The 14,173-nt window shown below is 41.6% G+C and overlaps 1 protein-coding gene across 18 annotated transcripts in view; it reads right to left on the bottom strand.

Annotated features, from left to right (window-relative positions):
* rap1gapb (RAP1 GTPase activating protein b) overlaps nt 1-14,173 on the bottom strand; it is a 69,020-nt gene that overhangs the window by 1,815 nt on the left and 53,032 nt on the right. For all 18 annotated transcript variants that reach the window (XR_013300794.1, XR_013300795.1, XR_013300796.1 and 15 more), the window contains 21 exons: nt 13,887-13,934; nt 12,340-12,378; nt 12,072-12,257; nt 11,438-11,541; nt 8,561-8,639; nt 8,436-8,489; nt 8,114-8,197; nt 7,925-8,025; nt 6,934-7,063; nt 5,788-5,943; nt 5,645-5,716; nt 5,478-5,564; nt 5,098-5,241; nt 4,244-4,375; nt 2,175-2,252; nt 1,837-1,946; nt 833-949; nt 620-749; nt 326-407; nt 202-263; nt 82-134 (listed from right to left, as the gene is read on the bottom strand). Coding sequence is in view for 15 of the 18 variants with exons in the window: in XM_077604099.1 (XP_077460225.1) it covers nt 126-134; nt 202-263; nt 326-407; nt 620-749; nt 833-949; nt 1,837-1,946; nt 2,175-2,252; nt 4,244-4,375; nt 5,098-5,241; nt 5,478-5,564; nt 5,645-5,716; nt 5,788-5,943; nt 6,934-7,063; nt 7,925-8,025; nt 8,114-8,197; nt 8,436-8,489; nt 8,561-8,639; nt 11,438-11,541; nt 12,072-12,257; nt 12,340-12,378; nt 13,887-13,934 (2,004 nt within the window). In the remaining 3 variants the exon portion in view is untranslated. The remainder of the gene's footprint in view (nt 1-81; nt 135-201; nt 264-325; nt 408-619; nt 750-832; nt 950-1,836; nt 1,947-2,174; nt 2,253-4,243; nt 4,376-5,097; nt 5,242-5,477; nt 5,565-5,644; nt 5,717-5,787; nt 5,944-6,933; nt 7,064-7,924; nt 8,026-8,113; nt 8,198-8,435; nt 8,490-8,560; nt 8,640-11,437; nt 11,542-12,071; nt 12,258-12,339; nt 12,379-13,886; nt 13,935-14,173) is intronic.

Genomic DNA, 14,173 nt, shown 5'->3' with positions numbered 1-14,173 from the left:
AGGAAGTAAAACGTACATGATGTATAAATATGTAAAAATAAAACAGGAAAGGCTCAAGCGAAAAAGAGCAAAACATCAAACCTGATAATGGACGTGGACGCAGCGAGTCAGTCGGTGGCATCTGGCTAACAGTTCTGCGTGATGACATTTAAATATCAGCGTATAGTAATTTCAGAGAGAACAAATGAACTGTCTTTATACCGAAGATCTGTGTTCCAGTGGCGGACGCTCTGACCTGGAACCACCGTCGGTGGCTTTTGACGCTAAAAATGAAATGTGTGTTTATAATTTATCTTCAGTATATTACATACTGTACTCTACTCACCTGTGAAGCCAGCGTGGGTCATGTCAAGGGAGGCCTCGTCTAGCGAATCTCTCTTTTGTGGCATCGAGGCTGACGCATTTTCCTGCACGGAAGAGGAGAAACATAGGTGCAATTACACAGGCTGTATACGACTCATTGTTATTCGCGCCAGCATACGCTGGGCACTAAAGTCTTGCAGTATTTGTCAGTGTTTTTGTAAAAAAAATGTTGAAAAAGTCATTTGTTTAGCAAAATGGCCCACTGGGTTTTTCCTAGTGTTGCATCCAATGGGCGCACATTCCATCACGCACTCACCAACCCCGTGTCGTACTCATCGTCTGCTTCGTGCTCCTCCACGACGCTGGCGAAACTGCTGGCATTAGATGAGGACCGGGAAAGATCCTGAGCTTCCGGGATAGACGGCGCTCTGCAACACATGACCAAGCTACACGGCCTACGTGACTATGACCTCTTGTAAGACCCCCATTTGGCTAAGATCAGTTGTTCCTTGTTAAAATGAGGAGCTACCTGTTCTTCGCAGGAGCAAACTCAGGAGAGCTGTGATTGGACGAGTTGTCCGATCTAATTTCCTGGGAGACGGGGCCGCTGTCGAATGTCCTTTGGGTACACGGTGACACATCCCGACTGCGGGGAGACAATGTAAATCCATAACATAATTGCTCGTCTAGCCCCATACACTTGAAATTGCAGATGTGTGTGGTTTTTGTTAATATACATGTATTTATCTCAGATTTGATGCTGAAGATGGAAACAAATTAACAGCATGTTAATTCATTTCAATGGAAGAAAGATGCTTTTGAGATACAAGTGTCAGAGAAGAAAAGAAACTGGAATCTCCGGTACCCGGACGTTTGGTCGACGGACGTTTGGTCGACGGACAGTTCGTCGAACGGACGTTTCGTCGCCGGGTTCGCTCGCTCTCAAAATTATAATCATGAGAGAGAGAGAGACAGAGAGTTTACTGTTGAAAGCGATCAACCAGGTAATCTCTCGCTCTCAAAATTATAATTATGAGAGAGTGAGTTTGTAATTGCATTGACAATGTAAGAGCATTAATATCTAAATATCTAATATCCAAATTATCAATAAGTTGCGTATTATTGGCGTGTGTACATGTTATTCGTCGCGGGATTCGCTCGCTCGCTCCCGGATTCGCTTCGCTCGCTCTCAAAATTATAATCATGAGAGAGAGACTTTGTAAATGTCAGAGCATTAATATCTAAATATCTAATATCAAAATTATCAATACGTTGCGTATTATTGGCGTGTACGCTCGGCGACCAAACGTCCGTTCGACGAAATGTTCGCCGGCGAATCCGTCGACCAAACGTCCGCTCGACCAAACGTCCGCTCGACCAAACGTCCGCTCGACCAAACGTCCGCTCGACCAAACGTCCGCTCGACCAAACGTCCGCTCGACCAAACGTCCGCTCGACCAAACGTCCGCTCGACGAACTGTCCGTCGACCAAACGTCCGTCGACCAAACGTCCGGTCACGGGTATCTCCGTACCTCCTCTCTTGGACTTCCTGGATGTTCTCGATACCAATGGCGCTGCTCCGCCGGGAACTGAAGGGTCCGGACTTTTTCCTCGTAGGGCTTTTCCCGGGAATAATCAGCGACTACCACGTGGGGGAGGAGACGGTCAGACACACTCAAAGTAAACATGAACAATATTGTGGTGTGGAAAATGTTATCCGTTTTATCGGGAGCACCAAAGAAAAAATATTTCAGGGTGCAAAAAAAGTTACAAATAGCTATCAAAGCACAACATTACACGGGAGTCACATTAGCTGCAGCAACTAAATGAAGAGAAAAGACTTGATAAGAAGGGAGAAATGAACATGAACCTCTTCTATTGTTCCTATCCCTATGGCGCTGCCTCGCCGGCTGTATTTAGCGGGACTTTTCCCCGGGACGAGCAATGACTGAGGCACACAAAGGCCGCACGGGACGGGAGAGAAGAAAACAGGTGGCAGGTTGAAAGAAAAAAATCATGTAACATTGGAAGATCTCATGCATACCAAACAAACATACAAGCATTATGATCATTCAATAGCAACAATTATCATTATTATTATTTGTGTTAGCAATGTAAAAACATGCACGATATAGTGAGGCAACAAGCACAATATAGTCTAGTCAATGTCACATGCAGCAGCACACACAGGAGAAAGGGAGTCTGGGTAGTCAGACAGCCGCGTTCAGATAATTCCCTGTTCTTAAAACCAGTTTTGAAATATGACAGCGTCACACAATAAGGATCGCGGGATGACATAAACAAATTGATAAAAAAACAACGGAACTCGAAGGTGGCAGGTTTTGATTTGAAATCTGTGGGACTCATAAGGAAGAATTAAATGTCAGGGTTCTTCCTCATTTCAAAGGTCTAAATTGTATACCTTTTTCTGTACTTTAATAACTATAACTGAATCACCTTGTAGATATTGCATATGTTGTTGAAGTTGATTTGATATAACATAAAAATGAACACGTGAACAAATAAAAGACTGGCCCTTATACAACCATGTCCCAAGGGTGGCATTGTAAGTTAGATTTCTTTCGCTTTATCCATTCAGGCAAAAACAAAAATGACGGAATGGGGGATTTTTCACTTCAAGAACTCATAAATTGGGTCACTTATAACTATTTATGCACATTGTGTATACATACTCTTAGATAAATGATGTTGAAATATTATTTCCCTTTTCTATTTGTAGTATTAAATGCAGTCGTTCTTTAACAAAATTCATTTGACACGTAGGATCAATATTTCTTAGAGCGCCATTTAAAATAAACAAAAAAAAATGTCTTAATATTTTCTCAATAGCTGCAATTTCTATTCTTTTCCAGACTCAGGTAAGTGCAAAATTCCACACGTTTTCATTAAGGTTGGGCAAGTTGATGAACTGGTGAACTCCAAATTAAGGCACTAATTAGCACAGTTAATCATTTTAATCGCATGGTAACATCTGAGCCACCAAAGAAGACGGCTTCATCTGACCTTTAAAAGATTTAAATGAGAAAACTGTGCTTCAATACAAAGCAGAAGCTAGCACAAATTTCAGAGTCCTGCCAATTCGAGTGCTGGCTTGCCTCCTATGTGCACAAGTACCCAGCCAAAATTGCCACATTACTTCTATGTGAAAGGTCTTTTCTTCTTGCTGGTCATCTTCAGGGCAAAAACTTAGTGATTGGCTTTGTATTAGTTGAGCGACTGGTTATGTTAAGCTGTGATGACCATATTTAAAAGAACCCACAATTTTATTCGTAGCTATCTTCATACTACGTACATCTAAAACATAAGCGTGCTATTCGCTAATGTCATGTTCAAGATCGCACGATCTGAGAACAAGAAAAGACTTTGGGACAAGACCAAGAACGAAACAAGCTGAGATTAAGAAAAAAAAACCTTGTTAAAGTTGCAGTAATTTACGGGGATAGTGAAATGTTAGTTTAAAAAAAATCCTATTTTTAGGTGTTTTTTTCTCCTTAAAATAATATTGATTTAGTCCAGGACAGAGACAAGACGTCAACTTTTGGGAGTCGCGACTGAGTCAAGACCTTCAAAATGTGGTCTTGAGTTATATTTTTATATAACTTATTTATGTACTTATTTATATTTACTGGGAAAACGCACTTTGTGGAGTTGCACCACCATTTTCGTTATACGCAGCCGTGTATAATGACAATAAAGGCTTTTGATTTGATTTTGATTTAAAACTTAACTACTGTACATGCCATAGAATTTAGGATTATAGATTGTTTGTATAATAACACCATTAATCACTGATTTAAAAAAAATGATAGTTGCCCAACCCTAAATTTCATGCTTTCCATATTGATTGAGGAACCCTGACATGTGGAAAAGTAGTGTACTTGTAGTGTATTCTGCGCTTGAGCACAACACGCTACTTACAATGCCGGGCGTTTTGGGGCTCTCGGCCAGATTGTGGGTAAAGCTGCCACTGTGACTAGTGGAGACTGTGTTTGACTTCTTGTTACTGAGGCCCATGGCGTCCATTGACTGGCTTCTGCTGCGGATGACCCGCTATACAGAAAGAGATGAGGACACACCGTCAACGAAAGGGGAAAATGATTGGCATCATTATGGCTTGCAGCATTGGGCGAGGGGATTCTTGGATACTTTCCATAGGAGCAAGTCCTGTGTGGGAAAGCCAGGGGTGAAGTTGTAGACACAGCGGCAGCTTACAGTGCTGCCTTCATTAGTGAATATGTCTTTATTCTCTTGAAGTCATTAGTGGCAATGGCCATCCAATCTGTTTTGACTATTATGTTAACTGGCAGTGAATGAATTATATAGATGTGGGTTTTTTAAAATCAAAAATATTTTGGGGAAAACCTGGAAACTGCTTCCACAATGCACAACATATCTCTATCTAAGTGTTCATCAGGCAGACAGAATCAGAGCTCCCGCCGCTACGATAGCGGCGGCTTGGACGCGCTCCCACGGCCCAAATGGATGGATGGAGCGTGGCCAGTCGGGGCAGAGAGCCTCGGGTACATAATGTCAAAAAAAAAGAAAGAAAGAAAAAAAAAATACATCCGTCGCTAGCCAAGCGAGGAAATCAAGAACCACAGGCCTGGCCCTTTGAGATACAAAAGCCATTTTCTCCGCTTGGCTTTGTCAAGAACGAATACCCAGAATCCCAAGAGACATGGAAGGCAAAAAGCATCTGCAAACTTCCTCATTCTCACTCATGCAGTTGAGGTCGTGCCTTACAGGAGGCGGGGAGCGGTAAAGCGCTGTACCTTGAAGGATTCGAAGAAGCCACCTCCTCCTCCACCGCTTCCATTCTCCAGCTTGTCTTCATCCCCAACTAAGCCCATCATGGCCTGGCTGTTGATGTGAAGCTCTTCGTACAGGGTCTCCAAAAGGGCTGAACGTGTACGCTCCTGAAAACCATGCAAATCTTCACAAATACTCTCAGGGCAAAAATCAGGATCGATAACACAGAACTAGCATTTGGAAGTTGGTCTACCCATACATTTCGGAGTAGTGAATGGAGTGCAACAAGTGGATGCCAGAGAAGGTCACAAAAGTTACTTTTGGACAATATATTTTCTACATTCACCTCCTTAAGACAGTTCTTTCTATTTTGAAAAGTAAAATATCAAGGACCTCGCCTCACCTCCAGCTTGGCGAACTTCTCCGCCTTGTAGCAAGCATACTCGGCATTGATGAGCTTGGTGAAGAGAAACTCGCGGAGCTCTGGGCCCTAAAGAGGCACAACTATACTGAAATGGAAATTTACCCAGGGACTTTGGGTTTTCCCGTCAGCATGACGCCATTCCTGACCTTTTTGAAGATGGCCGGGTCTGGCAGAGCCGGCCCGAAGAAGGGCACGTCATCTCTTGCTGTCATTGACACCTGATTGGGGGGTAGGTGACATCTAAAACAAGGCAGACCTTCAGAGACACGCTCCCACGGGAGAAACAAACCTTGTAGGTGACATTTTCCATACACGCGTCCTCCACTTGGACCACTGCGTAGGCGTGAAGGAAGTTGGATTGGATCATGTCGGGGACGAAGGGCGTATTCTCATCTTGGAACACGATGGCGACAATGTCATTGCCTATGTGTCTCTTCCTCTGCAGCTGGAATTGGGACAAACACATGAATGTTATGCTTAAGGGAATTTCAATACAAACCCAAAGGTATTTGAGAACTGAACAAACCTGAACAGGAATGCAAGAACTATTATAATAGTCTTGACATTTTAAATAGCTTAAGGCCAAATTTATGAGCAAATGCAATTTTATTCCCTCACATTCCTGATCTAGGACATCATATTCTTGTTGAATTTGGCTCCCTCTAAATGAACTGTTTTCAATTGAAAGCAACATCAGAGGCTGAAAAAGGAACAAAGTGAAGAACAGTGGCAGCCTCATCAGCGGTGACTTTATTGGCTGTCATCTTTCATCTGTACATATGCACATGATGCGGCCATGCGAAAAACACGCGTCTCATTTTCTCTTCGCAGATGAGAGCGCCTGGAACGGCGAGTGCAGAATTGGACAAAGACGTGTAGCGTCCTCCCAAAGTTGTCATTAGAAAGGAGCAGACCGCCACCAAGGCTGAACATTGCCAATTTGGATTGGCGCCTTCCAGCATAATATGCAATGTGTTCTCACTACGAGCGTTTTAAAAGGCTAATTTTTCACATCCAGTCATATAAATATAAAGCAAATAAATAATCCACTACACTTTTGTCTTGTCCCTGTTCCCACAGTGAGTCAACTTTATCCATTTCACCCTGTCTTTTGTATCAACGGCAGTATATAAATAATGTAGTATTTAAATCTATATACATTTGAGAACCGATGCCCTAAAAGAATCTCGGAAAAAAAAGTAATAGGATCCTTGCTCTTCTTCTTTTTGTACATTTTGTCAAAAAAAAATCGGCCCATGTGACATATCCTCCCATTTGATAACAGAGTGGAGCGTTACCATGGCAACAAACTTCCAAAGCGCCAAGGTAGCAAACGCAACATGTTACATGGACAACACCGGTACCGGTACATAACGGAAAGCCCTTTACACTGCGGGTCACCCCATGTGTCATTTACTAAATAGTGTGGCAGTACCTGCTGTGAATCTCCCTCGGTGTAAGGCAGCTTAGTGGAGACGTGGAACATGATCTCCTTGCCGTGAAAGCTTGTGTAAACCGATTCTGTCCCTGTTTGGCCGTGCGTGACGTCGAGCCCTCCTCGAAATCTGGGAAGTCACAATGGCGCGAGTCAGGTATTGATGACAGGCACAAAAATCCGTTACAGGGTAAATATAGGTTGCAAATTGCTTTCCACGTCATGGCTAAGCAATTGTAAACCATTCTTATTTACTCACATCATACTGTATTCTGGTGCTCTGAGGAAAATGGCACATGTTTTGAAAAGCCCTAAAATAGTGTATTCAATTCTCCATATTCTTGTCCATGTGCAATTTCCCAAATTTGCCCTTAATTCCATTTGATTAAGGGTTTATTTATAGGTGATGGATAATTGATAGCAAAGTAAAGAATGGCCAGTAATGTGCTCAAGTGCTATAAACAGAGCTGAAAATAGCTACAAAAAGGTCTCCTATTGTTAGGTTGAAACTGCAGATGAAGTAATGATACTATCATATTTTGCAGATTATATTGTGAAATGATACACGTGTGATAATTGCTGTATTTCACCTTGGCCTTCAGCACTTAGTAATTGACTTTCTAGCAGCCTTGAAAGGAGCATGAGGTTAAATGTCTTAGCATTTAGTTAATGGAGTATTAAACATTAGCAGACAAAGCAAAGTGATCAATAATTTGCGTGGGTGGGAGAAGCTATTGAACGGTGGTAAGCATTAAATTTCAACCTCAGGACTTGCAAATATTCAATTCGATGGTTCTTTAAAATGAAAACTGTTCAAAATCAGCTTTTGAGACCCATCTCACAATGGTGCCAAGGATAAATAGAAATGGATAATGAAATAATGAAATAACATTTTATAAAAAATAAATTAAAACAAGATAAAACTAGGCCTGTTTTGCTTCATAAACAGGAAAAAGATAGACAACTCCAGATTTACAAAGCACAAACTCACCCTTTGAAATCATGCAGCTCAATTTTTTGGCCAAGAAACTCCAAGAACTCAACAAAAGCCGGACTTTCGTCCATGTTCCCAAAGACTTCCTCCTCTGTGGTCTGCAAAAATCAACATAAGATCATCAAGAACACCAGTCAGGAGCAGTGAGGCATCTTTGAGGAAAAAAAAATGGTGAAAAGCACTTGCCTGACCAAACTTTTGATAAATGACGCCGAACTTGAAATTGTTGTTGATCACGTGCTCATCAAAGGTGACAATGAGGCGTGACGCCTATGGAGCAGATGATGGAATCCGTCAAACAAGAAATTTTTGACAACAAGTTAACTTTTTCTGTGCTTTTTCTGTAAATCAGAGCTTCTCCTGAAGAAACAAATAAGTCTAAAATTTTATTTCATAGTCTCCACATTTAAGTAGTCACAGGCAAAATATTCTATGGACCTTGAAAGATCCGTTAAATTGTCCTAAAACTTTTGGCATGCAAAGACTTGTCTTTTTGGAAAAGACTTACCTTTGGGTAGAGAACTGGATAAAAGCGATCCACATTTACTTCTTCACATACAAGCTGCACCAACGAAAAAACAATTTGGATTAGAAAATATAAAAATATTTGTGTCTCTAAATGAGCTTTCTTACCTTAGCCATCTGTACGACATTGGGGAATTCTGTGAGGCAGGAAATGGGGATGACATCATGGTAGGTTCTTAACCTGGAGCTGAAAGTCAACAACTAATTATTAAGATCGAAATTACATAATCTTCTGTCTGGTCAAAATGACATCAATAAGATCAAAGGTTGAAATCTAACAAAAAAAAATCACAATTCAGTATACAACAGTTGCGGACCGTCAGGGCCTTCAAGGCCTTCTCTGCTGGCCTAAGAAATATCTGAATCATATTATATTTTGTCCATCAATACTTATTAAATAATTCCAAATTGTCAGTTAGCTTCCTTTCATTGCTTTTCCCCCTGGTTGCACTGCTTCCAGATGTGTGTTTTCATATTGAAGCATTTAACCAATCACATTACAGCCATTATTTGTTGCCAGGGTCAGAAATCTGCCTCAAGGCCTTCACAATCAGTTCTGCGGGCTCTGCTGCATTAAACAAGCGTCGATAAGACTGTTGCTTTAACCAATCAGAATTCGATTTGGTGACACCAAGGCCTTCTCGCAGGCGTAGGGATACCAACTATGATTGGCTAGTGATAGAGGGGACTAGCCAGAGCTACCAAACTGTATCTGGAGCGAGCTGCACAAGCAAATATATTGTTGTGTTGATTTAAAGCCATTTTCAAGACGGACTATGCCAGAAATACGACAGGACAGGCTCGACTTTCAGCATTAGCTTCGATGGCGATAGAAAAGAAGGAAGAAAAAAAGGAGGATGGGTATTGTGTACAGTTAAAAAGGATTTTTGGTGAGTAAAATATGGCTATATTCCCAAATAATATTTCAATTGTGGGCCCGGTTCTGATATCTGAAAAGCTCCAGTGTTTGTATTTAAGCTCCAGTGTTTGTATTTAATCACGAAATGCTGCTATGAAGTGAATTTTACCCCATTTTAGTGCAATTTTTGCCGTTTCGCCATTGACGTCCACCGCTGTCTTTTCCCGGGAAAATCACCCCCCGGCCCGGTTGTAATGTCTGAAAAGCTCCAGTATTTGTATTTAATCATTAAATGCTGCTAGGAAGTGGATTTTACCCGTTGAAGGCGCTACGAGAAAATGCACGGACCGCCACTGGCATACAATAATATGTATAATAATACATATTTAAAAACTGGATGACATTTGAATTAAATTCAAGTGCAGTCCTAATTTCAGGATGTTTCAGCAACTGAGCAAATACTATTTTTTTGGTTTCTACAGGGTTCAATGAAAATGTATCAAGGCCACAAAGTTCTCTTCAGCACAAAAATACAAAAATTTTCATGGAGTGGGATTCAAATCCGTGACTCTTAATTTATATCCTCCCCCAGTTAGAACTAAAGAACAAAATAATGATGTAGGCCGAGTGACTGTAGGATTGCATCATCTACTTTACAAGGCCGTTAAAACAAAGGCAACATTTTTTTTTTCATATGTGGAGTGGAAAGTCAAAAGAATTCATCATTTGAGTGAGTCGCGGGGGCGCTGGTTCGCAAAAGTACGATCATTATTTGGGCACAATGCGGTAGTTGAGTCACATTTAAGTCAACAACTCGTGCCGAGGGGCTCATGTTTGGTTCTTTTTTTAAAAATCTATTTAACTTTTCTCATTTAAAGACAATGTGTGGAGAGTGAGTCCAAGTGAGGCTGTCATTCCACAAATAATATTTGAAATATATGTGGTATGGGTCCCCGACAATGTTCCCGGCTCTGGTGAGGTAGCGAGGGCTGCCAATGTCTTCCAGTGAGGGCAGAGAGCAGCCGATGATGGCAGTGTTGATCACTCTGTGCATGGCCTTTCTGTCTGCTGCCGTGCTTCCAGCGTACCACACTGTAATGTACTATGCCAGGTTGCTCTCCACAGTGGCTCTATAGAAGGTTACCAGAAGTTTAGTGTCCAAGTGGTTCCTTCTGAGTACCCTATGGAAATAACTGTTGGGTATGGGCTGATATTTTGGCAATCAGAAACTGAATCTGAATTGCTAAACCTGAATTAGAAATGCTTGACTTGAATAGGTAAATATGAAACTGCATCTGAATAACATAATTTGCAAACCATTATTCTGTTCAGCTCATAGGTTGGGAGAAGAGAAAATAACATTTTAAAAGGATACTGCAGATTTATTTGGTATTTTTGGCTTTTTTTTGATTTGGTATCGTGACAAGTAAATCCACAAATGAAGTGCACGTTTAACATTTTGTATGTTGATGAGTTGAAATTTAAAAGATGGGAAGAACAATGTCTTCAAATTCTGGAATGACTGGAATGCCTAATTTCCCTGTTGCGAGATCAATAAAATATATACGATATCAAATATACCAATGAGTTTGACTATATTGCGCTTCTGATATTTAGCTAATGCTTTAGCAAGATAGACACTAGATTTTTTTTTCTTTCTAATGATATCCCCGAAGAGTGTCCCTCATACTATTAAAGTTCCATAATGACGTTCATAAATGCCCTGCAACAAAAGCAGCCGGAAATCCCATCTCTTGAAGGGCGAATTAATGTGGACAGTCAGCTAACAGCTTGTGGTTGGTCAGACCAAGACGGGGCCATTCTCCTCGCAGCAGTACCCTTTATGAGCAATTATATCCAGAGAATGCGTTTTTGAAATGAATCGGCCAATGGACACCAAGACCGCAGCATTTCCTCTGTGTCATTATTGATGTCTTTTGACCCAAGTTAGAGCACTGGGGGATGAATTTCAAACCAAGTCACCTGTGCAATCTTTTTTCTCAGGTTTGGCAGTTATTATTTTATGTTCTAGTCTTGAAGAGATATAAAGGAGTCGACAAAAGCAATGATTAATTGACGTGTCCAGAGTAGTCGCTATTAAAAAGTACTATAATGAGTGGACGTACCGTAGCATCAAGCGCAGATGCTCCTGATCCCCGATGACGTCGTACTTTAATGAGAAGACCAAGTGGCCCAGGGCGGCATCCATGGTGTAGTAATTAAAGTGCTCCTGGGTGAAAACAGGCAGAAGGTTTTGTCATGCATGCATGACCTGAAAAGGGATACTTCAGTGAGGCTATGATCACAAATAGAGAGGATCTTCAGACTAATCACATTTCAAGTCGAGCACATAATTATCATTTAGTGCTGTTTATCTCATTTTCTGAACCGCTTTATCCTCACTAGGGTGACAGGGGGTGCTGGAGCCTATCCTAGCTGACTTTACGCCCGAGGCGGGGAACACTCTGAATTGATGGTCAGCCAATCGCAGGGCACAAGGAGACAAACAACCATCCACGCTCACACTCATACCTATGGGGCAATTTGGAGTGTCCAATCAGCCTACCATGCATGTCTTTGGAATGTGGGAAGAAAACGAAGTACCCGGAGAAAACACATGCGGGCCCGGGGAGAACATGCAAACTCCACACAGGTGGCCCAACCAGGATTTGAACCCAGGTCCCCCACTGTGAGGCTGACACGCTAACCTTGGTACATTCTGAGAAGGTTTATTGATTGTATAGCATAAAGTTAGCTCACTTTGCCCATGAACTGTTTCCTGTAGATCTTGGCGGCACTGTTGGTCTCGAGCTTGACATAAGAGGCAGGGCATAGTGGTTGCTCTGCTTCCGGTGTCTCTCGAGGCTTGTGATTGGTCCCCTCAATCCAGTAGCCTCCAAACTGGGGCAGCAGGATGAGTGGGAATGGGCTACTACGACCAAGAACCTGTGGCAGATGATAAGGATGAAGCCAGGAAAATATCAGTTGACTTTGCCAGAGACAAATTATGAGTTTTATTTCCCCGTACCTCATGAACACTGGGATAAGGGATGTAGTCCTCTTCTGTCTGTAGGGACGGAAATCAATATGAGTCAAATCAACTAAAAGATGCTTCCGGTCAAAACCTTACACGAAGCACCATCGCATTGGCACTCGACAATTACACCGCTTGACATTTTTCAGGGTTTCTTGTCTCACCTCTGCAAACATGATGCGGATCACTAAATGCAAGATTTTCCTTTCTACTGCAGAGATATCCTTAATCAGCTTCTAGTCTCTCATTCGAATCCAATGCAGTCATTTGAAAAATGGTTTTGATGAGTGAGAGACTTGTTAAGGCATTCCTTATTTTAGCATACATGACTGAACATTCATTTCACTACTTGTAAAGTTTCCTCCTCAATATTACTCATTTATTCTGGTGCCAGGGATAATGCATGTCTGCCCGTCGGTTTTGTAGTTCAAGGAGTGATTGAAGAAAATTGTGCAAGCGCATACTGCAATGGGCTTTGTGTGTCCTGTGTTCCAGCCCTCTACATCTTTAATTGCAAGGATTAAGGTCAAACTACAAGGGCACCCGCAATGTTTATGTAAGAACTCAGTTCCCAGAATTTGTAATAAAGTTTTACGATTGGCAAATAGCCGCCACATTTCTTAATGTCAATAAAGCTGAAGGTAGTATCTGCGTAACCACGACAACAAAAATGATATATAATAGGAGATAGGGCAACATTTGTTCTTGCCATTACAAAATAAAACAATAAAAAGTTGACATCAGCAGACTCTGTCAACTAAGTATCATGTAATTGGAACATATACATTTAATACAATACTGTTAAAAAAATGAGCCTATTTCTTAGGAGACTTCCAGAGGAACTTTAATTGGAGTTTTCAAAGACAAATGACTTTGAGGTAGGCGCCTGCAGCTGTTTACCCTGATTGCAGAGTTTGTTCAAGACTTGGCTACAAAACCTGTTAAGCACCAGTGGTTTGGTTCAGATCTCATTTAGCACATGAAGTTCCACAGAATTCCATTTTAGGTTGTTGCTCCTCTGATTGGATATAGTGCCACTCGACTTCAGATTGAGATTTACTGGAACACATAAAAGGGAGCACAAAACCTATTTTCTGGCTTCACTCCTTTAACCCACAAGTGCACTTGAAATTTCATTTCAACTTTCTACCTTTAGTGGTCAAATGTTAGAACATCGAAACACCTGAGCCCCTCAAAAGCCAAAGGGAAGTATACCCTGAGTATCCCATTACATATATATCCCATCATTTTCACTATTCTCTGGTTTCATTTGTTCCCTGTGAGGTTTCTGACGGTTTTCAACTAATGTTCAGCGTTCTCACACTGACAAAAAACCCTGTGCAGAGCCAATACCATACCAATGGTGAATTCCAAATTCATAACGTTATCAAGTATGGCAGGTCAGGTATAGTCACAGCCAGTGAGCACGCTTAAAAAGCCCATTTTACAGCTGATAAAGGAAAAGGTTCATACTATAACATCCATCCGGGATGTGTTTCCGTATTGTGGTCAGTGAAGTGATGGGAGGATTTGTTACTCACTTTCAGGGGTGGAGGGAGGGTGCATCTCTGCTCATCCATCCTGCAACCCTGCAGACAGGATGAAGGGCATAAAATGTGAAGTGAACAGGTGATAAAAAGACCACTGAAGCAGCTTTCAAATACACAAGCTCAACAGGAGCATTCTTTTTAGAGATGTCACAGTCATTCAAAACATAGCAGGAAGGTGTCAGAGTAATCTTTGTTGCCTGTGACTCACAATCACGTTACGTCAAGCCAATCTAATGCCTGGGGAGGAGGTAAAAGATGCTACCAAACAAGATAAACAG

Source organism: Stigmatopora argus, chromosome 6, assembly GCF_051989625.1.
Source record: "Stigmatopora argus isolate UIUO_Sarg chromosome 6, RoL_Sarg_1.0, whole genome shotgun sequence".
In the NCBI taxonomy this organism is placed as follows: domain Eukaryota; kingdom Metazoa; phylum Chordata; class Actinopteri; order Syngnathiformes; family Syngnathidae; genus Stigmatopora; species Stigmatopora argus.
The sequence above is the reverse complement of the archived record's forward strand: the minus strand, read 5'-3'. Positions and strand labels throughout refer to the sequence as shown.